General features: G+C 39.7%; 2 protein-coding genes across 5 annotated transcripts in view; both read left to right on the top strand.

The window, feature by feature from the left end:
* CRYZ (crystallin zeta) overlaps positions 1–10,640 on the top strand; it is a 36,410-nt gene extending 25,770 nt beyond the window's left edge. For both annotated transcript variants that reach the window (XM_086717301.1, XM_086717302.1), the window contains exon 9: positions 9,593–10,640. In XM_086717301.1, the coding sequence (XP_086573427.1) occupies positions 9,593–9,775 (183 nt within the window). In that variant the 3' untranslated portion in view covers positions 9,776–10,640. The remainder of the gene's footprint in view (positions 1–9,592) is intronic.
* The window catches only part of ERICH3 (glutamate rich 3), a 130,052-nt gene continuing 117,418 nt past the window's right edge, over positions 9,591–22,224 (top strand). Inside the window, exon 1 of one of the 3 annotated variants that reach the window (XM_086717295.1) lies at positions 9,591–9,644. The gene's annotated coding sequence lies outside the window, so the exon portion shown is untranslated. Of the gene's footprint in view, positions 9,687–22,224 lie in introns of all 3 variants that reach the window. The other 2 variants (XM_086717293.1, XM_086717294.1) reach the window with 2 other exon arrangements.

Here is a 22,224-nt window from a genome sequence, read left to right as displayed (position 1 = left end):
AGCACATAAATAAAACATGGTGACATTACATTGATACGTAAAACCAATCATCACAAGGGAGTGACATAAGAACACAGATGAAGGGAACTTAATGTAGCATGAGATTTCCAGTTACACATTTAATATTTTTGATGCACTTGTCAGCTGCCTCTATCCAGAGTAGCTTTGGCCATAGAAGTACAAAACTTGGGTGCTTCTAAAAGGGGGGGGGGGAGGAGTAGCATTTCATTTTTTTTCTTAATTTTTTAATGTTTAGTTTTTGAGAGACAGAGTGTGAGCAGGGTAAGAGCAGAGAGAAAAAAAGGGAGACACAGAATCCGAAGCAGGCACCAGGCTCCGAGCTGTCAGCACAGAGCTTGACACGGAGCTTGAACCCACAGACCGTGAGATAATGACTTGAGCCAAAGTCAGATGTTTAACTGACTGAGCTACCCAGGTGCCCCAAGAGGTAGCATTTTATAATGTCCTTAGCTCACCTTTACTCAGGCAAGAAATTCTACGTGCCAAGGGGCTTCCACAATTCACGGTGTAAAGAGCTTTTTTTTCTGTGCAAGATAACACTAAAGAATAGCAAAACCTATCAGGTCGCTTTGACCTGGCTCTCTCTGCCTCCTCAACCACATCTCATAGATGGGAAAACACCTCAGATGAATCCTTAATTCTTTTTCCAACACTACCATTTTTTAGCATGGTGATTTTTTAAAAATATGTCATTTGAAAATTGTCACAGGACAGTTTCACTATAGGGCTTTAGGAATAGCTCATATTTGGGGAACTTCCTATATCGAAGAAGAGAGCCCAGAAATGTTATATCATAAAAAGTGATCTAGATTCACTTTGGTGAGTGAGTCGGACCGTTAGGTGTTGATGAAGACAGTCTATGTATACTCTTTAAGAGTGAGTCTAGAGGCACCTGGATGGCTCAGTTGGTTAAGCTTCTGACTCTTGATTTCGGGTCAGGTCATGATCTCAAGGTCATAAGATTGAGCCCACGCCTGCTTAAGATTCTCTCTGCCCCTCCCCCGCTCACGCACCCACACTCTCCCTTTCTCTCAAAAAAAAAAGTGAACCTAAATCAAATCACAAACCTGCTGTGTGATACAGATGCTTGTTAAACATGTTAAACATGCCAGAGGTTGGTAATCCCTGGTTATCCTTTCCCAGCTTCATGCAAAAATTCGCACAAAGATTATAACAGTACTAGAAACTAAAGAAGAAACCCTGCGCCAGAATCCACTGGGAATTTATAGTAACTCCAGTGTCCATCATTTGATTCATTGACCCAAATTAGCTGGAGAGAAGTTAGTAAAAAGCTCCAACTCAGTCACTGCCTCAAACTCAGGGCACAGGAGCTACACTACCTAGAAAATCAAGTCCCTGCTGCCCAGACATCATCTGAGCTAGCTAGAATTGAGATCTATGCCCACCCCCTCAGTAGTCCTCTGCCCCTTTCTTTCACCTGCATGATAGAAACTACAGATTTCAGTTTGGGGTACACCTGCAGACTCAGGAGTGAGGGGGACTTTGCGCCGCTGAGTGTACAGTCACCACAGAGAAAATCTTGCTAATGGGTGGAGGGTGGAGGATCCCTAGATTGTAACAAATGCTGGAAGGTGTATAACCCTTGCACAGAGAACATTTGTCTGACTTGAGCAATGGCAAATTATCTAAGAATTGGAACATAAGATGCTCCTGCATTAGTGCAGCAGGCAGTGGAATTGACTCAAGGTATTTTTGAGGCCACCTCATTCCAGGTATAGATCTGAAAGGAACTGAACTCCCCTATGAACAGACGCAAGGGCATGTGAAACCAACTGTCCGGTAGTGTTGTTAAAAGCATGGGTTGTGGAGGCAGATGACCTGGCTTTAAATCCTGGCTTTCCTACTGACCAGCTGTAGAGTCCTGGGCAAATTAACTAGTCATTCAGTTTCAGTTTCCTCACACATAACACAGGAGTAATATCTACCTTAGCGTTTGTAGAAAGTTAACAAGTTCAAGTCTGTGAAGTACTCAGTGCTCTGTCTTGCATAAAGAAGTGTTTAAACAAATAGTCTTTCATTTTTATTAGGCATAAAAAAGGAGTAAGTTGAAATAGAGGAGGAATGAAAGGGAAGCATCCTGAAATATGAAAAAATAAAATAAAAGCAAACCCCCAAAGCAAATTCCCATACAAGGAATAAATCAGCATAACTGACGCTACTGAAAACTTCAATGGTCATATGGGTAAATTTGATCACTCTAAAAATGTGGAGAAAGAGATGAGAAAAAAAAAAGATATAGCAAACAAAAGAAAGAAAAATACGAGTTTTGAATTATAGTGTGCCACTCCAAAGAAAACAGAAAGATCAAAATAATATTTTCCTAAACTAACCAAAAGAGCTAAGTTTATTTACTGATAGTTTTTATTAGATCTATGCAAAATTAATAACAACTACTAGTTTTTTTTTTTTTAAGTGTTTATTCATTTTTGAAAGACAGACACAGAGCACAAGCAGGGGTGGGGCAGAGAGAGAGTGGGACACAGAATCCGAAGCAGGCTCCAGGCTCTGAGCTGTCAGCACAGAGCCCGACACGGGGCTCGAACTCACGAACCACGAGATCATGACCTGAGCCGAAGTCAGACGCTCAACTGACTGAGCCACCCAGGTGCCCCTAAAAACTACTAGTAATAAAATATATCCTTTAAAAATTTTTTTAATTAAAAAAAAATTTTTTTTAACGTTTATTTATTTTTGAGACAGAGAGAGACAGACCATGAACGGGGGAGGGTCAGAGAGAGGGAGACACAGAATCTGAAACAGGCTCCAGGCTCTGAGCTGTCAGCACAGAGCCCGACGCGGGGCTCGAACTCACGGACCGCGAGAGCATGACCTGAGCCGAAGTCGGCCGGCCGCTTAACCGACTGAGCCACCCAGGCGCCCCTATCCTTTAAAATTTTTAGAAGTCACACATACAGATATTAGAAGGGAGCATACAGAAGAATCATTATTTACAGTTATATTATCCAAACCCTGGAGAATACAAGAGAATAAATGGAAAGAGTTCAAACTTATGAGTTCAAAAAGGTAGCTAATTGCATAATAAATATACAGAAATCGGGGCGCCTGGGTGGCTCAGTCGGTTAAGTGTCTGACTTCAGCTCAGGTCATGATCTCGCAGTCTGTGAGTTCAAGCCCGGTGTCAGGCTCTGTGCTGACAGCTCAGAGCCTGGAGCCTGTTTCAGATTCTGTGTCTCCCTCTCTCTCTGACCCTCCCCCATTCATACTCTGTCTCTCTCTGTCTCAAAAATAAATAAACGTTAAAAAATTTAAAAAATAACAAATCTACAAAAATTAATATAAACCTGATCAATCAGAAAATATATTGGAGAAAGATCTATTAGCAATAGAAATACTACTTAAATTTAAAAAGCAGTGAAATATAAGTGACCAAATTTACAAGAAACATACAGGACCCTTAAAAAGAGAACTACAGAACTCCTGGAGGACATAATGGAATACTTAAAGATTTCTTGATCAGATTCATGTACAGACTTTCCTCTTGTACTCTGGAAATTCAACGTAATTCATACCAAAATCTCAATAGGACTTTTTAGAATCTTGAAAAAATGTTTTCAAAGCTTTTTTGTGGGGAAAAAAAAATAGGCAGATAGCCAGACACATTAAAAAAAAATACTTAAAAAGTTGGAACGAGTCCCAGCAGATATGAAAATTTTTTTTCCCAAGTTAGAGTTACTAAAGTATTAGTCCAAGATCAGTGGAACAAAAGAGAGTCTAGAAATGTTTCTCACTTTTGTGGTTGACAATAGGCTTTGAGATGGTTCAAAAACTTGAATATAATAAATAAAATTATATACAACAAACAGATGGTAGAATATTTTGTTATAATCTTGAGAGGTGAACATCCCCTTACACCATTACTCAGAAGCCCAAACTATCAAAGAAAGAACAAAACAGGAAAAGTAGAAAAAAATCCATAATTACACATAGAGATGAATCATCTTTAAACAATTCTATATTAAATGATGGACACCCTCGAAGAGAATGAAAATGAGTGGACAACCCATTCAACAATAGATGCATATGGCAGCAAACCTAGAGAAAGAGTTGTTCACCCTCATTAGTAACTCAAGAAATGGGCACTCATGGACTATGGATGGAAGTATGAAATTGCTTTTGTTCTGGACAGCAGATAGGTAATGTCCTTAAGTTTAAAATGTGGATCCTCTTTGACCCACTAATTCCACTGCAGGAATTTATCCTAACGAGATAGACATGTCTATAGAGGCATATGTCAAGGTTGTTTTCACTGCAGCATAGCTAATTATAATAAAAAATTGGAGACAACCCAGATTTTCATCAGTTAAGTCATTAAAAAGCTAGTATATTTGTATAGCACAATACAATGTAGCTATTATAATGATCAGGTAGATCTATAGCTATTAGCATGGAAAGATGTTCAGGACACAGTATTAGGAATATTAAGTTTAAAGAGCAAATACAAAATATGTATAATTCCAGTTCTATTTCACTGCAGTTAATTATGCATTTCAAGAGATGTCTGTTAGATACTTATCAGAAGGTTCTGATTTAGTAGTGGAGTTACAAAGATTTTCCCCCAACACTTTTATTTTTTCAACATTTTCAAATATTTTTGAACAAAAGTTATTTCTGACAAACCAACAGCTAAATTTTATTTAAGAGAAATTCTTCCTTATATAATAAATATTAGGTTCTAAAGAGTTTAATATAAAAACATCAAAACAAATGACTAAGTTTCAGAGTACAAGTATATATCTTACCATGAACCATCTGTAATTGTATGCCTGCACATTCAGAATTCGTTTTTATCTGTGTTGGTAATTTATGATTTATCCTTATGACATGCTTGTTAAAAAATTATTGCAGTGCATTTGTGTTAAATTTGCACTAAGTGGATTGTAATGATTTACTTATTTTATTCTTGTTTTTGAAATAAGTTGTCCTCAGAAAATAGTCCATTTTGTTTTGAAAAGATAAAATATTCTTCAGATGAGAACTATCTGATCTTGGGAAAGCTTTGTATGTACCTTTTTAGTAATGAACTCTCAGATTTAACTTAGGGTTAATAAAAAAAACAAGAATAACTTAGGCTTATCAATTTGTCTTGGATGTTTATTTTGATTGCAGCATCACATTTGAAATCCAATTGTAAGCATCAGTTTTAATCAAAGCATTTTTAGTAGGTGTGACAAATGCATTGTAACAAAATTGTACCCATGTATTATTTGGTGAAATATTATTTTGCTTAGGAATTAACACTGTAATTCTGTTTCACAGTATATCCATACAATTTGGGTTTTTACATGTCTTGCAGTTTCTTTTATCCTAAAGTAGGTTTGAGTTTATTAGCTGGCTTCACATAGTCTTGTTTATAGACCTATCACTATAGCTTCTAAGTGCTTCTCAGATTATGTTCCTTTTTATGTCTATCAAACTACATTTCCACATAAATGAAAACTCTTAAGTTGCTAGAATTCTTTGCCTCTTTATCGTCAGCCTGCTGGCTAACTAAATGAGGAGTACTGTTTTTCAGTTTTGTTCCACCCAGTGGTAGGCAGTTTATCTGGAATTTTTATTTCACAATGAAGAAAACATTAAGCTATTTATACTTACATGTTTATTTGTATCCTTTGTCTTCATCTCTTTCATTGGAAGTGATGACCATTCTGTTTATTAAGCATTAATTTCTCCATCTTTTCTCTGAATCCTTTTGCTCTGGCCTCTTCATGAACCTTGCTCTGTCGAATATTCCTGAATCCTGTAGCTTCATCATCTCCCTAAGTATATAAACACCCCAGGTTCTTTCCTATCCTGACTTCCAGAACAACATTCTCCTGATACCCTTGGTTTCTTTGCAGTTTCCTTTGTAAACATCTCTTCTTCCATTCACCTTTTAAATGTTGGCATGCTTTACTTTGAGACTTTTTTTCTCTGTACATTCCTCTTGACTTGCATCAGAGCCCAGGCATCAGTATCACCATTGTGCACTCAAACCTTTATCTCCAGCCTCTTCTAAGATCCATAGGATGAACCATCCACTGGACAGTGCTTGGATGTTCCACAGACATCTCAAAATCAGTATGTCCAGAATTGGATTCTTCCCAATCTCAAACCTGTTCCTCTTCTTGCATGTCCTAACTCAGTGAATGAAGACAGCTTGTACCTGGCTACCCAAGTCTAGCAGTTGTTTCCAATTCTTCCCCCTCCTTTGTCCCCAGTACTGCATCCTATGGGCCAGGAACCTGAATGGCTTCCATTCTTTGTACCTACAGAACCTGGTCTTAGCTCTCGTTGCTTCCTGCTTGACTTTCTATCATGGCATTCTCACTGGCTGCTTGGCCTTTATTCTGGCCCTACTTTGAATCCATTGGCCACACAGTACTAGAGTGTTCTTTGTGAAATGTCTCATTAAAATCCTTTAATGTTGTTTCAAGAAAAACAAAACAAAACAAACAAAAAACCTCTTTACCTTCTCACAAATGGCACTCCCTCTTTAGCCTCTACCCTCACTATCTCTCCATTCTACCAATCTGCTTGTCCTTCCTTAAATGCATCATACTCTTTTGTATCTCTCTTCTGACATGCTTTCCTCCAAGTCTCCACCTACGTAAATCTTATTCATCCTTCAAAACTCCTCAAACATGACTGTTCTGAGCACCTCCTTTCCACCTTGCTGGTGAAGGAGGGATTCCTCCACCCAAAATAGTGTGAGAAGGCCAAACACGCAACACCCAACACTGGCCAGGTGAGGTTGGCAAGAGTTACTTGTCATATACACCCACAGCTCAGGGAAAAGGGCACTGAATGCCAGAGAGGGCCACATGGGTAGTTGTACTTGGGAGCCAAATGAATCAAAAGGCACTTTGGGAGGCCGGCTTTGTAGTAACAAGAGGGTAGGGTACCCCCTGGCTCCCACTGGGGAATGTGATGGGTTTGAAGAGTTTTACAGGCTGGCAGAGAGGTCCAACTCATTGTGCTGAGGACAGGATGGGTCATAATCAGCCCAGCTGACAGAGGAACAAGGGTGGGGAGCCTTTCCCACCAGGTCAGGGACATTTCTGGCAAGAGTAGGGGAACTCACAGCTAAGCCTTCAGGGCCCTGTGAGTCTCAAAGATGTGAAGGCAGCACATGGAATCTGAAGCCCTACTAAATACGATAACATCCTGCAGACAATCTTCCTTGACCACCCCTAATCGGAGTTAGGCACCCTTCGACTCTGTTCCTGAAATAAATCTGAACACTTGCCACCCTGCCTAAGGTAGTCATTTCTTTTTGGAATAAGGTGAGTACACACACACACACACACACACACACACACACACACACACACACACAGATGCCTCATATAAACATGGTAACAAAAAAGCACACCTTACACCATTGTAGTTTACTATTGATTTGTCTGCTTTGCTGACTAGAATGGCATATATTTCTTGAGTGAAGGGACTCTGTCTTTTATTTCCTAAATCTGTCTCTGTACCTCACTGGTAAGCAAACATTTATTGAATAAGTTAATAAATATTTATTATGCACTGATTTGTGGAATGTGCCTTAACTTCTGCCTGAAATTGTGTTCATAATGCATTTTTCAGATATAAATTCCAAACACTATGGTTTGACCAAGGAATGGGGAATTTGCAGCCAGTGGGATCCTAGCACTGTGCCTGTTTTTCCTAGAGGCATGTCAGAGGCTGACTGTAGGATAGGGGTACACAGAAGAAAAGCAGCAGCCATAGGACCAGGGAAAGAGCCATGATCTAGACAGCTCTGGATCCCCTAGAAATACTTGGGGAAGATTTTTCAGGGAGCTGGATGCCCTAGGCCAGACACTGGACTCACTTGAAATAATAGGATTTGTGTTATTACTATTATTGTGGCCTCACTTCCAGCCCCTGCAGTGGTGAGGACTGGGAAGATTTAATTTAATATACCTTTCTAAAGTGACTAGACAGTGAAGAAATCAGTTTCCAACGCAGAGGTAGTTTAAAGTCCTTTAAAAAAATTTAAAATATACCTGTTCTTTGACTGCATTCAGTCCTTCCACTCATTTGATCCCTCATTGCTCTTCAGTGGGTTAGCCATAACCAGCCCTCGCATTCCACCAGGCCTAGGTGGTGACTGGAATACCTTCAACTAGTACGGACACCATCCATCTACAGAATCACTCAATGAAACCTAGCCCTGCATCAAACCTGTAGTCAACCCCCAGTTTCCAGTCTTCCTATCACCGTGTCATCTGCCCACTGAGGCTCTAGCCAATCAAATGAAACATGTGCTGCTGAGCTGCCCCCTCTCACTTGCCCTTCAAACCCAGAACTTTCCCGCCTGTACTCCTGTTCATGCCATTTATGTCCCGTTATTGCCCTTTCTCTAGATATATTCAGGAATTAAGCATTTGATTAATCACAAGATGATCTCACTATATCCCTGTGTGCAGTGTTTGGAAGATGAGCAAGGCATTTTTCCCTCTGGACGGTAGATGGAATGTGGGAGCAGCTACTAATCAGATATCACTGAAACTTAACGAAAGCAAATTGCTGTAAACCACAAGCTAGGGAAGAGCATGGAATAGCTGAAGCTTAGTAGGATAAGCAGTTGCTAATCAGGAGGAGTGAATGTTTTTATCTTTTGATTTAACTTTTTTGCACTAGAACTTAAGCTTCTTGAGGTGAGGAATAAAACCTAATAGCGCTGTAGAGGGCAGGCATTCAAGTGTTTGGGGAGTGAAGGATTATAATGGCCAGTTAGGTTTTTCCTACCTGCAAGCTTTGCTATATCAAGTTGTATTTATATATAGCTTTTAATTTAATTTAAATTAAATTTAATTTAATTTAAATTTATTTTAATTTAATTTTTTTAATTTAATTTTTAATTTATTTTAATTTAATTTAAATATAGCTCCACTTATATTTATTATGAATATATGTTTTTAAGGCTTTTTGTTTTGTTTCTTCCATAAAGACAAATTTTGTCTTTCTTTACATGTCTATTTTGGGTATGCCTTACATAGATTAAGAGAAAACAAGGATTTGGAAAGCAGAGTATGCCTTTTATTACAATTTCTTTTTACATAACCTTTTTTTAAAAAAATTTTAACGTTTATTTCTGAGAGACAGAGAGCACGAGCTGGGGAGGGGCGGAGAGAGAGGGAGACACAGAATCCAAAGTAGGCTCCAGGCTCTGAGCTGTCAGCACAGAGCCCAACACGGGGCTTGAACTCACAGAGTGTGAGATCATGACCTGAGCTGAAGTCGGTCGCTTAATCAACTGAGCCACCCAGGGGCCCCTTTTTATATAACCTTTTTGAACTAGATTCAGGTAACTGCCTAGCTCTTCTATCAGAGGAGAAGGGGGCTCTGCGTGTAAACACGCAAAAGAGAATTTTAGAAAATAAAATATTGTAAATTGATCCATTACGATTTTTCAGTTTTCTCAAGTACATTGCAAAGTAGGAAGAAAAGACAGGATGAGGGCAACATGGTACTCTAACAACCAGACCATAATAACCTTAGTTAGGTTTAGTGTACTCTATATTTTTTCTCTGGACAGGTACAAAGGAGGTTCAAGTGGACAGATGGATCTTTTGCTCCCAGTAATCCTGGTCAGTGTTTATATAAACTCTCTGAAGCATATGAAGCCTCAGGTATGCAACATAACCCTGCACAACCACAAACAAGGGAGAGGCACATCTCCCAGAAACAATACTTGCTTATCAAGTATTATTACAAATAATGCTATATCTCAAGTATTACACACACACACACACACACACACACACACACACACGATGTATATTACATATATATTTAATTGAAGTTGAAACTGTATTGCAATTTACATATATATATATGCACACACACATATAACACACATATATATACATATATATATTTAATTTGAAGTTTAAACTGTATTATGGTTTACATACCACAGAGGTATGTAAACATGTTGGTACATTAACTGTAAATTGCAGATTTAACACTTGGATCAAGTATGAAAAATTTGGCTTTGTATACTGTCAAAGCTCAGCTCTGGGTACCTGCCATCTTGCTTCAAAGAAAATCTCACTCTGGATGGTTAAGAGGAAAAAAATGGAATTTTGAAGAAAATAAAAGTAAAACCGATGAATTAAAACATTCATTTTCCTTTATTATTTTACTTGAATGAAACAAGCATCCAGACGTCATAACCTTACTTAATTTTAGCTTGCAAAACCTGTAACTGTCTAATTTTTAAACTTCTATTCTAAATATAGAAAGTATATAACACAGGTAAGTATTAATTTTTAGATGTCAATTCAACTTAGTAGGAAAAAAGCAATTGATGTGCTTCAGTAATAACTTCCATTTGTTTTTAACTTGTTTTATTAAGGCTTGCAATTCTATTTAATTGGCATGTAATTTAATTGCCACATAAGTTATTTAATTATATGCTATAAATGGAAAATGTTGTTTATAGGCAATCATATCTCTTTTGTTAAAATCTGGAATACTGGATCTTCCTCAGTCTTGTGTTTATATTATTCTTTCCTGCTGATTATTTGTACTGCATGATTGAGTTATATCACATATTAAATTGATTTTGCTTTTGTTTATAATGGGGTGTGTATGTGTGTGTTTGTATTTTTTATATTTCAGTAATTCAGAGAGCCAAAATTTAACCTTCTGTATTAATGAAAACAAAGGTCCAGAAGTTTCTTTATGGAAAGTACAATGTTGTGATACTCCACACAGGCTGTCCATCCAGCTCAGCGTGCTCTCCCCTCCACCCTGCCCAATTCTGGCCCATTTCTTTGAAGGTTTACCTTAGGTGTTACTTCTGCTTGGAAGGCTGTTCTGAGCTCACTCATAGGTTAGATGGTTCTTTGAGTTTCTTTAGCAGAATAACTATAATACAGAGTTAGACCTAGACCTGGTCTAGTCTTGAGATTTTCCCTGTTCTTTTCGAGTTTTTGTCGCTTTGTCTTTCTTTCCCACTCAGAGAGTCCCCTTTAATATTTCTCGCAGGGCTGGTTTAGTTACACCTAGCCTAGGCTTTTTTTTTTTTTTTTCATGTTTATTTATTTTGAGAGAGAGAGAGATAGAGAGCAAGCAGGGGAGTGGCAGAGAGAGAGAGAGTGGGAGAAAGAGAATCCCAAGCAGGCTCTGCACTGTCAGTGTAGAGCGCCATGCAGGGCTTGCACACAAACCTTGAGATCATGACCTGAGCCAAAACCAAGAGTCCGATGCTAAACCCGACTGAGCCACTTAGGCCCCCAGACCTGGTGGGCCTTGGTAAGCTTCAAGTTTCATGGTTGTAAATCGGGGATAATGGTTACCGGTTACCGGCTGTTCTAAAAAATATAATAGATACATCTTTCTATGCCTTTGCACAATGCTTGGCACATAAAAAGCCTGTGAAGAAACTCCGCTCTGTTCTATTAAGTACTCAATAAGTACATGTTGAATGAACAGGTAGATTACAGCTATCTGTTTCTTTTTCCAGCTTTATTGAAGTATAATTGACTACAATTATCAACTGACTTGTCCGACCCCCACTGCTCTGTTTATCCAGGGATCCATGGGTGGTCTTTTGTCTCATAAAAGCTAGAGAATAGTACCTGCCACAGAGTAAGTGGTTGGTAAATTGATTGAAAACCTCTAGCTTGCCCATCTAACTAAAAACTTAATAAATATTTCAAACAAACATCATCCATTTGACAAATATTTGTTAAGCACCTACTCTGAACCAGACATTGTTCTATGCCCTGATTAAACGTCGGTGACAGTCTGTGGTTTCATAACATTTGAATTTTAGTGGAGAGAGGCAATGATACACAAATAGATTAATTACGTAGAACGTGGAGTGGTGATAAGAGCTATACAGAGAAATAAAGCAGAGTAAGGGGCAAGAGAATGTTGAGAGCAGGTGCTATTTTATGTGGTGTAGTCAGGGAAACCTTCCTATGAAGGTGATATTTGAACAGAGGACCTAAAGGAAATCAGAGACTGAGTCATGCAAGTAGATATCTGAACAGAGCTTTCCAGACAGAAGGAATAGTGAGTGCAAAAACCCTGAGGAAGGAGCATCTCTGTAGTATTTCAGGATGATGAAGGTGCCCTGACCCGGGTGGAATGAGGGAGTGGGAGAGTAACAGAAAATGACATCAGTGAGGTAACAGGGAGCCTTGCACATCAGTGGAAATATTTAGATTTTAAATCTGAGTTAGATGGATAAATGTATCCATTAGCATTTGGATACAGAAGTAAAAGCACTCTTGTATGTAAAGCAGGACGTGGTTTATACAGGGAATAAGTGCACGCCCTTGTCTGATACTCAGTGGACACGATATATTCCTTAGATTTATTTTGACAGCAAGGGAAATCATAGCCTCTCTCGCATTGTATTTAATTTCAATTTATAATTATAGCTGTTCATCTAAAAATTTCAAACCTACCTCTGAAAACACATTATAGTGATCCAAATTTCCCAAGGCCCTGGGTGTGTGTTTTTTTATGGGAGTATTTAAGCACTGTTGATACAAATTGGTGTCTCTGGGCCCTTGTTTCCAAATTGCATTCATTAAATGTTTTCAGGTGCGATCAATATTTTTTTGAAAGTCTCCAAATTTAGTTTGTAAAATTGCATGCTTGGATTGTGGAGCAATTATGCTCTCATGTGATGAGAAATATTTTTAACTCTTTCCTAAGACCACATACAAAGAGAAGTAAGACGTGTACATTCATAGGAGGGGCTTTCCTCTCTTTGTTTAAGGAAAATAAATGTTCCTTTTATTTGGGGCATGAGATATAATCCTTCTTTTTTCTCAGAGCCCACGTTTAAACGTGTTCTAATACCGGCTGCCACTCTTTCCTAAAACACTTTCTACTGCACCCGTTCCCTGCGCAGTTCAGGTTCTCATCGCTTTGAACAGCTTCCTATTTTACAAGGACTTGAGTCCTCCTCCCTTCCCTCCACCCTGGAGCCAGGCTGATTTTAGTAGTGGAAAAATCTGACTGAATCACTGTCACGGTTACATCTTCCAATGGGTCCCTGAAGCCTTGATCATGAAACCCACACTTCTTAAACTAAGCTTCCAAAGCCCTTCTGAGTTGAGGCTCTCTCTGTGCTTTAGCCCCATCTCTCTCCATGCTCTGTCTTCTCCAGGCACCTGAAATAAGTTCTGGTCAGTAAACCCGCATTCTCAGCCTCTCAGCCTTGCCCACGTGCTCTCCCCTTAGTTTCCAGTGTGTGGAACTTTCCGCACTATATACCCACCTCCTACCTTGTTGCCTCACAAAAATGGCTCATCCTTCAAGACTTAAGCAGCACCACCTCTGTGAGGCTGTCCTTGATCCATAAGGACTGGCTGGCCCTGTGGGCCCCTATAGCATCTTATGAAACACCCAACCTAACTAGACTGCCAACATCCATGATTGTCATCTCTGTAGGTAGGAGTGTAGATAAGAGATATTTCTTCCCCAAGAGGTGGTTAGACTGTTGAATGTGTCAGTATCTGTGGTACTTGCAGGAGAGCCTGAGATATGCTGGGTGTTCACAAAAGATGGGTTTGCTGGAATAAAAGCTATCCGGGAGGACCCTTGTCAGAATTAGTTTTTGCTGCTGTTGACAAATGCAGTTTGTTCCTCACCAGAAGGTGTCACACTAACTCTACGTTTTCAGCACAGTTTTTGGCTTTCCAGCTTTGCTCTAACATATTAATTGGGTTGTTATGGGAAGGAGATGATAATTTAGGCAGTGTTTACAGAATAAAACTGATTTAACCTTCAGTTTTTCTGCGAACATTTTTTCCCCCAAACCTAGCGTTCCAACTGAAATTGCCAAAGTAAAAAGGAAGACTTCAAATTTAAAAAATGATTAGAGTGAAATAAAAATTCAAGATAGGGCATCAAGTGAAGAACACAGGAAAAATGTGAAGCACAAAATCAACACCTCGGAATGGTAATGGCCCAGTAATAGCTATAGCTACACAAGTGTTTCTTTCCATCTCAAGCAAAACGCAAATTGTGTTTGGTATTTGAGCAAAAGTGCTGAAAGGAAAAACAAGGGCTGGAATGAAATGTGCCTTGTTTGTAGAGTTTCTTTAACTTTGAAGAGCTCAAGATCCTGTGTAAAGAACTCTTAATCACGGATCCGTGAACATCATACTTGTAACACTTTTACAAACAGAACCAGAGGAAACTGAGAAGCAAACAAAAGGAAATGTGATGGCACCCGGGGGGCTCGGTCGGTTAAGCCTTTGACTTCAGCCCAGGTCATGATCTCATGGTCCGTGAGTTCGAGCCCCGTGTCCTGCTCTGTGCTGACAGCTTGGAGCCTGGAGCCTGCTTTGGATTCTGTGTCTCCCTCTCTGTCTTTGCCCTCCCCTACTCCTGCTCTGTCTCTCTCTCTCTCTCTCTCTCTCTCATAAATAAGCATTTAAAAATTTAAAAAAAAAGAAAGAAAAGGAAATGTGAGGAAATAAGTGATAACATGATCCTTGAAGATATGAAGACATAAGTGAGGAAGAATTTTTTTTTAAATAAAAAAAAAAAAAGCGGCCAGGTACACATCACTGAGTACTTGCAGCTCAGAGCAATAAAGAGATAGAGAGTTCTTGGAATCAGAAGATCTGGGTTATGGACTCTAAAATGTACTAGCTGTGTGCCCTAGGGCCAATAGATCTGACCTTGCATCATCCGTGTTTCCAAACAAAAAATAAAGTGTTACCTCCAGTGTCACAAGTGTCAAGTAAGATAATGCATGTAAACATAAATCATGCTCTTTAAAATGCTACATTAACATAAAGTAGTCTTACAGGAGAAAAGTGAAGGCAACATTTTTTTTTTTTTTTGAGCATTTCCCTGCAGCAGGTAAGTGCTGGGCACTTCACATAAAAATACCTTCAATTTCTTCCAGTTGGGTGAGATTCTCTCCCAATCAATGAACTGCAGCCACCGCCCTCCTCTTTCCCATATCCCCTTTCTTTCTTGGCCCTATCACCATGTTCCAATAAATATCCCTTACATATAGAAAGTATGGATATTTCTAGCCGTCCCTAAACTTTGAAGGATCTTCACCAGGGGTGAGCTTTATCGCAACTCATAGTTTTCAGCTTCCAGGTGCCTTGGGGTAGTGGTCAGTTAGAATTAGTGCTTCTGGGGAACCTCTGGATGTGTTTGCTAACAAATTCCTCGTGGAAGCTTTTTTTGAGGGAAAAAGACTTAAAGGAATCTGCCATCAGATCAAGAATACATAGACCTTTTAGACCTCATGGGGTGAATAGGTAAGACTGTTTTTCCCTGAAAAGGTTCCTTCTATTACAGGGTAAAACCAGTTGTTGTTGTTTTTTTTTGTTTTTTTTTTTAACATTTATTCATTTTTGAGAGACAGAGAGGGGGAGGGGCAGAGAGATAGAAGGAGACACAGAATCTGAAGCAGGCTCCAGGCTCCGAGCTGTCAACACAGAGCCCGACGCAGGGCTCGAACCCATGAACCGTGAGGTCATGACCTGGGAAGATGACACTTTGAGACAGCAGGAATAACCTAGCCCTGGATGTGCTCTCAATGTTTACGAAATAAATTGTTATCAATACAATATGTATTGTTATCAATACATGAACAGAATTATAACTTGTTTAGTAGTTTGTGATTTCCATTCCAGGAATGATTGGATTTGGACAAGCAAAATATGTTTTCTTGCACATTCATAATTTTGGATGCACTGGGATCAAGGGGGTTAATATTCTAATGAACATCATGTGGGCTGGGTGAAGAAGTAGCCAAAAATAATATAGTGAAAGTAAGGAAATTCCAAGATCTTACTCAGGTTAAGGTGTAGAAAGCAAACCGTGCAGCAGTGTGTGTCCTCAATGCAATCCTTCTATTTATCCTTAGCTGTTATAGAGATTATATTTGAGGTATTTGACGCCAAAAGAAACCAAATAATGCAGGAAATTAAATTTTCATCCTAAAAACGTTGTAGAAGTTTGGATCGGTATCACACACTGTTAGAATATTAGCAATCTATGCAATGGATTATAATTTCTATAGATTTTTTTTGCATACTTCTGCAGAATTTCATTATTTCCAAGACTGTTGAGCTGAAACTATTGCCAGTTAGTAAAAAGGCAGGGCAAATATTATGTCAGCTGCTGGTTAGTAGATCTATTCCTTGATTAGTTTACCAGTGTTGCCATTTGATGTTTTCTGCAGAGTGGAATTAATGTTGTTCCAGGAGGTAATGGTAATGAACTTAAACTTGACATCCATAGTGGAGACTGGGCAGCAGGGCAGTCTTGCACTTTGGTCTTTATCTGTAATCAGATGCTTTAGCACCAAAAATCCTGTCTGTCAAGCTCCCCCCAAATAAGCTGGATTTATTAATACAGGTTGTTACTTCTTGTTCCGATAATGAGCTGCATCACTGGTGGCTGCTCAGAGAACCACAGAGAAGCAGAGGACCTGTCACTAGACAGCGGACTACATAGGCAATGGGAATTGGATATGGCTTTTAACTCCACGCCATTGATGGTAGGTTTTGGTTGCTCGCCTAATTTGCCTGGGGCAACTAAAAACATCACCTTAGCTTTATTCAGGCTAATTGTCATCCTGTATGGTGGTGCCAAACTTGAGAAATGATTGATGACTGGATATACGTCCTCAGGTATGTGACCTTCCAGCTCATACTCATTAGCACTCAGTCATTCAGGGTGGCCTGCCCCACAGACATTAGTGGAGGCCAGCCATCTGATGAGACCGAAGAGCTCTGGGGAGGAGCGGCAGCACTTTCTCACCCAGGTGTTCACAATGCTTGTTGCATCACTGACCAGCCCCGTACAGGAAAAGCTGGATGGCTTAGGGCCTCTCGATGACCTTGTTTGACACCCATTTGTGTGCAGGGGTGGTTCAGACCGGATGCCATCTGGCCTGATTTGGCCAGCCGTTTCATCATGCGGCTGTTCTCCACGTTGATGGATTTCCCTGAATAGCAGAGTGTGTCAGGCATTAGCTAAGTAAAACACTGCACAAACCCTGATGCTGCTCATCACATTTCTTCTCAATCTAGAAAATTATAAAGACTGCCTGTCTGTGACTTGCCTGTAATTTTAGGAAACACACATGATTATAAAATACATTGCTATAATATCTATATATTACATCCATCACCTTTACATTCTATCTCAAACTCCGTTCTTTGTCCATTTATTCCTTTTAAACACATTCCCCCACACAGGGAAACCATCATTCTGTGCTGTCACTTTTTTGGTGCTTCTAGCGCTCTGCAGTTTAACCAAACTTCTACCAAAACTCAAATTTATATGAACAAGCTGCTGGAGCTTCCATCTAAAAACAGGGCTGAGTTGCCTGGGTGGCTCAGTCAATTAAGCATCCAACTTCAGCTCAGGTCCTTGGGTTCGAGCCCCGCATCAGGCTCTGTGCTGATAGCTCAGATCCTGGAGCCCATTCCGTGTCTCCGTCTCTCTCTGCCCCGCTCCTGCTCACACTGTCTCTGTCTCCTTCAAAAATAAATAAACATGAAAAAAATAAATAAACACAGGACTGCTGTCAGATGCACCGTGTACTGAAGGATTATACCTTAATCAGGGAGAGAGGAAATTACACAGCAAAGAAGACTTTCCCCCCAGTGTGAGGGGAACAAAATCCGAGGAACGAAAGCATTCATGAGGTCTTCCGGTGGCCTCCCCATGTCTGTCTTTGCTGAACTTCTTAGATCTCTGCTCCTTCATAAGAATGCCTCTCTCTTTAAAAATGATTTTTCTCAGGACGCCTGGGTGGCTCAGTCGGTTAAGCGGCCGACTTCGGCTCAGGTCATGATCTCGCGGTCTGTGAGTTCGAGCCCTGCGTCGGGCTCTGTGCTGACAGCTCGGAGCCTGGAGCCTGTTTCGGATTCTGTGTCTCCCTCTCTCTGACCCTCCCCCATTCATGCTCTGTCTCTCTCTGTCTCAAAAATAAATAAACGTTAAAACAAAATTAAAAAAAAAAAAGAACTAGAGAAAATATATTTAAAAATTAAAATAAAAAAATAAAAATGATTTTTCTCTTAAGGTGCCTGGATGGCTTTGGTTGCTTAAGCGTCTGACTCTCTGTTTCAGCTCAGGTCATGATCTCAAGGTTCCTGGGTTCGAGCCCCGCATCAGGCTCTTGGGATCCCTGCTTGGGATTCTCTGTGTCTCCCTTTCTCTCTCTGCCTCTCCCTTGCTCATGGCTCTCTCTGTCTCTCAAAATAAATAAACTTTTTTTTTTTTTTTAATAATTTTCTCTTTGCCCTGAGAATTTTTGTTTACCCTTTGGGGAAAAATCTCCTCCCTTCTACAGGGAGTTCTACAGGGGCTGGAGTTGCCTGAGGATCCAGTGGCCTTCCCAGGTCTGTTACACAGGAGCTCCAGCAGCACAGGGCAGGGCATCCTCTCACCCTTCAAACCCTGCTGAGCAATCTCATGGGGGGCAGAAACTTTCATCCAGCCTCCCTTAGATCTTCCCACCAACAGTGTTGTCTGTACGTTATCTTCAGTTGCCTGGTAGCTACGTGCTAATTCGCATGGAGATGTAAGTGCATGCATGGGCTTCCCATCACTTTTCTGGGAAGGATCAGCCTTCCTGCAGCCATAAACTGGAAGCCAGTGAACAGATTTCTAACAACAAGTAATTTTTGTGCAGCCTGATAATGTTCTCAAAATTAGAAAAATTCACCAAAAACAAGCTTTTTTAGCTTTTCTGGAAAAATAAGATGTGGCAATTTTAGAAAGCATTCTAGAAGGCAACGAGCAGTTGAGCCCAAGGGCAGTTGCCTTATAAAACCGGCCTTTAAGACTGGCCATGCAGCCTCATCTGTACAGGCTTGTCACTCCCTGGCATCTTACATTTTTCTTCCTCCCTTTTGAGTTTTTGACTCCTGGTTTAAAACCATAAGGTGGAAGAAAAACATTCAGGATTGAACATCTCTCTCACAGTGGAGTTGGCAGAACTCGTTAATACACAGAGCAGTGTTATGTTCTTTATTTCTATTCTCACACCCTTTTATAAATTATTTTAATGTTTATTTATTTTTGAGAGATAGAGAAAGACAGAGCGTGAGTTGGAGAGGGGCAGAGAGAGAGGGAGACACAGAATCCAAAGCAGCCTTCACGCTGTCAGCACAGAGCTGGATGTGGGGCTTGAACCCACAAACCATGAGATCATGACCTGAGCCAAACTGACTGAGCCACCCAGGCACCCCTCTCACTTCCTCTTAAAATTGTGATTCTTGGATCATGAAGTAATAAAAAATAAAACAGGTCTGTTACTGTACCATCTACTCTGGCTATTTGCTTAACTACATAAGACCTTATAGGAGATTTGAAATGGTCACATATCAGGTTGGATCAGGTACCTTATATAAGGCCTCAGCCTCCTTCAGGGGGAAGGTGAAGGAGTTTCCTTCTTTCTGGGCTGGTGGAGGTTCATAGCGAACTGTCACAGTCTCTATACCATCACAGAGATAGAGTTTCCTAGAAAAAGCCTTTTAATCCATTTAGTTCAGTATAACTCTATGTGAAAATCTCCTCTAGGACATTTGATTCCTCTTGATCATTTCTCAGGATAAGGAACTATTTATTATCAAACACTTCCCATTCCGTTTTTGGATACATTTCTGTATAACAGAGGTGTGCTCTTACTTAGGGTTGTTGCAATACAGTTTCTAATTGATGCTTGGCTCTAGAAAATTCTTTCTTTTACTGAGCCAAAAATCATCTTACGATTTCTAATTATCTCCCATGAAACTTCTCAAGTCTCTTCTCTCTTCTCCATCAAACCCTTTCAAATATTTGATGGCATTGATACTTTCCACAGTCCTATCATGTTTAATTTAGACATCACAAGTTATTTCAATGGCTTCTTCTATAAAATGATTTCCAAGGTATTCCCCATTTTAATAAACATATTTTATCATTGCATTTTAATTTTTTATTTGTTTTACCTTCTGCAGATATTTAAGTTTATTTTTTTAATGTTTCAAGTTTTTATTTATGTTCTAGTTAGTTAATATATAGTGTAATATTAGTTTCAGGAGTAGAATTTAGTGATTTATTGCTTACATATAATCCCCAGTGCTCATGCCAATAAGTACCCTCCTTAATACCCATTACCCATTTAACCCATCCCCAACAGCAACCCTCAATTTGTTCTCTGTAGTTAAGAGTCTCGCCCTCTCTGTTTTTATCTTATTTTTGCTTCCCTTCCCTTATGTTCATCTGTTTTGTTTCTTAAATTTCACATATGAGTGAAATCATATGGTATTTATCTTTCTCTGACTGACTTATTTTGCTTAGCATAGTACACTCTAGTTCCATCCGTGTTGTTGTGCAAATGGCAAGATTTCACTCTTTGTTAAGGCTGAGTAACAAAGCCATAACATATGCCTCATCTTCTTTATTCATTCATCAGTCGATGGACATTTGGGCTCTTTCTGTACTTGGGCTATTGTCGATAGTGCTGCTATAAACAGTGGGGTGCCTGTGCCCCTTTGAATCAGCACTCCTGTATCTTTTGGATAAATATCTAGTAGTGCAATTGTTGGGTCATAGGGTAGCTCTATTTTTAACTTTTTGAGGAACGTCCATACTGTTTTCCAGAGTATCTACACCAGCTTGCATTCCCACCAACAGTGTAAGAGAGTTCCCCTTTCTCTGCATCCTCACCAACATCTGTTGTTTTCTGATAATTGCTTTTTAAATATCATGCTTTTATTTTGAAATGGTGACTGTAATACCCAGGAGTAAGTGAAACAGGCTTTTTCTATCTAAGCTTCAGGAGAGGCTCCATAATAAGCAGAGAATAAAACAATAGATGTCAGTAAGGCCGCCAAGTTGCATAAATGCAGGGGGCACCATTCACATCATGGTCTGTGTACCATGGAGTATACCCTGGAGTATACATGTGTACCAGCAGCATACCCTGGAGTTCTGCATGACCCTGTGTGACCCTGCATGAAATTCCCAGATGCTTCCCAAGAGAGAAGTGCTGGACACACGTGTAGGATATGTGTTAGTCCTTCACTGACTACCAGGGTATAAGGAAGAAAATTCATTGTAAGAAGGAACAAGCTGGTGATGAGGATTTCATTGGAGAGAGCTATAAGTGTATTGATTTCTCTCTGTTCCTACACCTACCTACCATGGATGAGAGGGAATGCTTTCCCCTTACCTTGAGCCAAATGAGAAAGGATTTCAGAGCACAACCCAGAGAGCTTTGGCCTTGCCTCTGAATTTGAAAAATGCAGTGAATGATACACATCTTGAGCTATGCCTCATGGAAGCTCACTGTTCCAGATGTGATCGTATCAAGGCAAAATATAGAAGAACTTGCATATCTGAGAATGTAAACCAGTATCGTATTTATCTTTAGTTTTAAGATTATGTTGATCTCAAAATTGCCTTATGTGGAGTTTCCAAGCAACCTTCCAGGTATTTCTCATACAGACTGTTAGATATCTTCTCAGTTAGATATCTTGATATTTTCTATGAGCACATAATTTTTTGCAGTTAAATCAGAACCAGCTTCCTACAGAGACAGATCATTCAATGTGGATTTAGAATTCCTTGGTTTGTATCTCATTGTCTTCTTTGTTGGTTGACCCATTAATCTCCTTGAGCCTCAATTATCTCATCTGTGGCATGAGAATAATGGTACCTCACCTCCCCCACCCTCAGAATTCTGAGAATTTGATGAGGTGGTGCAAGTGTATGGTTAGCACTTTGGGCGTACTTGATAAATGGTTCCCCTCTGCCTTCTTGATGACACCCTCGGTTTGCGTCATTCCCAGACACCCTGCAGGGGACAGTATAACACAGGGACTGAGAGCCATTGCTAAGGAAATGTCACCACTTACAACAAGCAGGTGACTCCAGGCAAATTACTTCAATCCTTTGCTTTTCAGAAATTTTCTACGTAAAAAGGGGAAAATAATGGTATTTGAGTATAAGATAAGGCATAACATGTGAAGTATTTTAGCACAGAGCCTGGCACACGGCATGTATTCGGTAATTTTTAAAATTGTCATTACTCCCGCAACTATAATAGTTTCTTATATTCTTTGATGACAAGGCCTGTAACTATCCTCTAGAAATCTGAACAAAAGATCTATTTGAAATACCTTGACCACTGTCAAGGTTGCTCTGAGGACAACTAAGTGCCTTTAA

The sequence above is a fragment of the Puma concolor genome, chromosome C1 (genome assembly GCF_028749965.1).
Source record: "Puma concolor isolate L17-30 chromosome C1, mPumCon1.1.hap2, whole genome shotgun sequence".
Lineage (NCBI taxonomy): Eukaryota > Metazoa > Chordata > Mammalia > Carnivora > Felidae > Puma > Puma concolor.
This window is presented reverse-complemented; position numbering and strand designations above follow the sequence as displayed.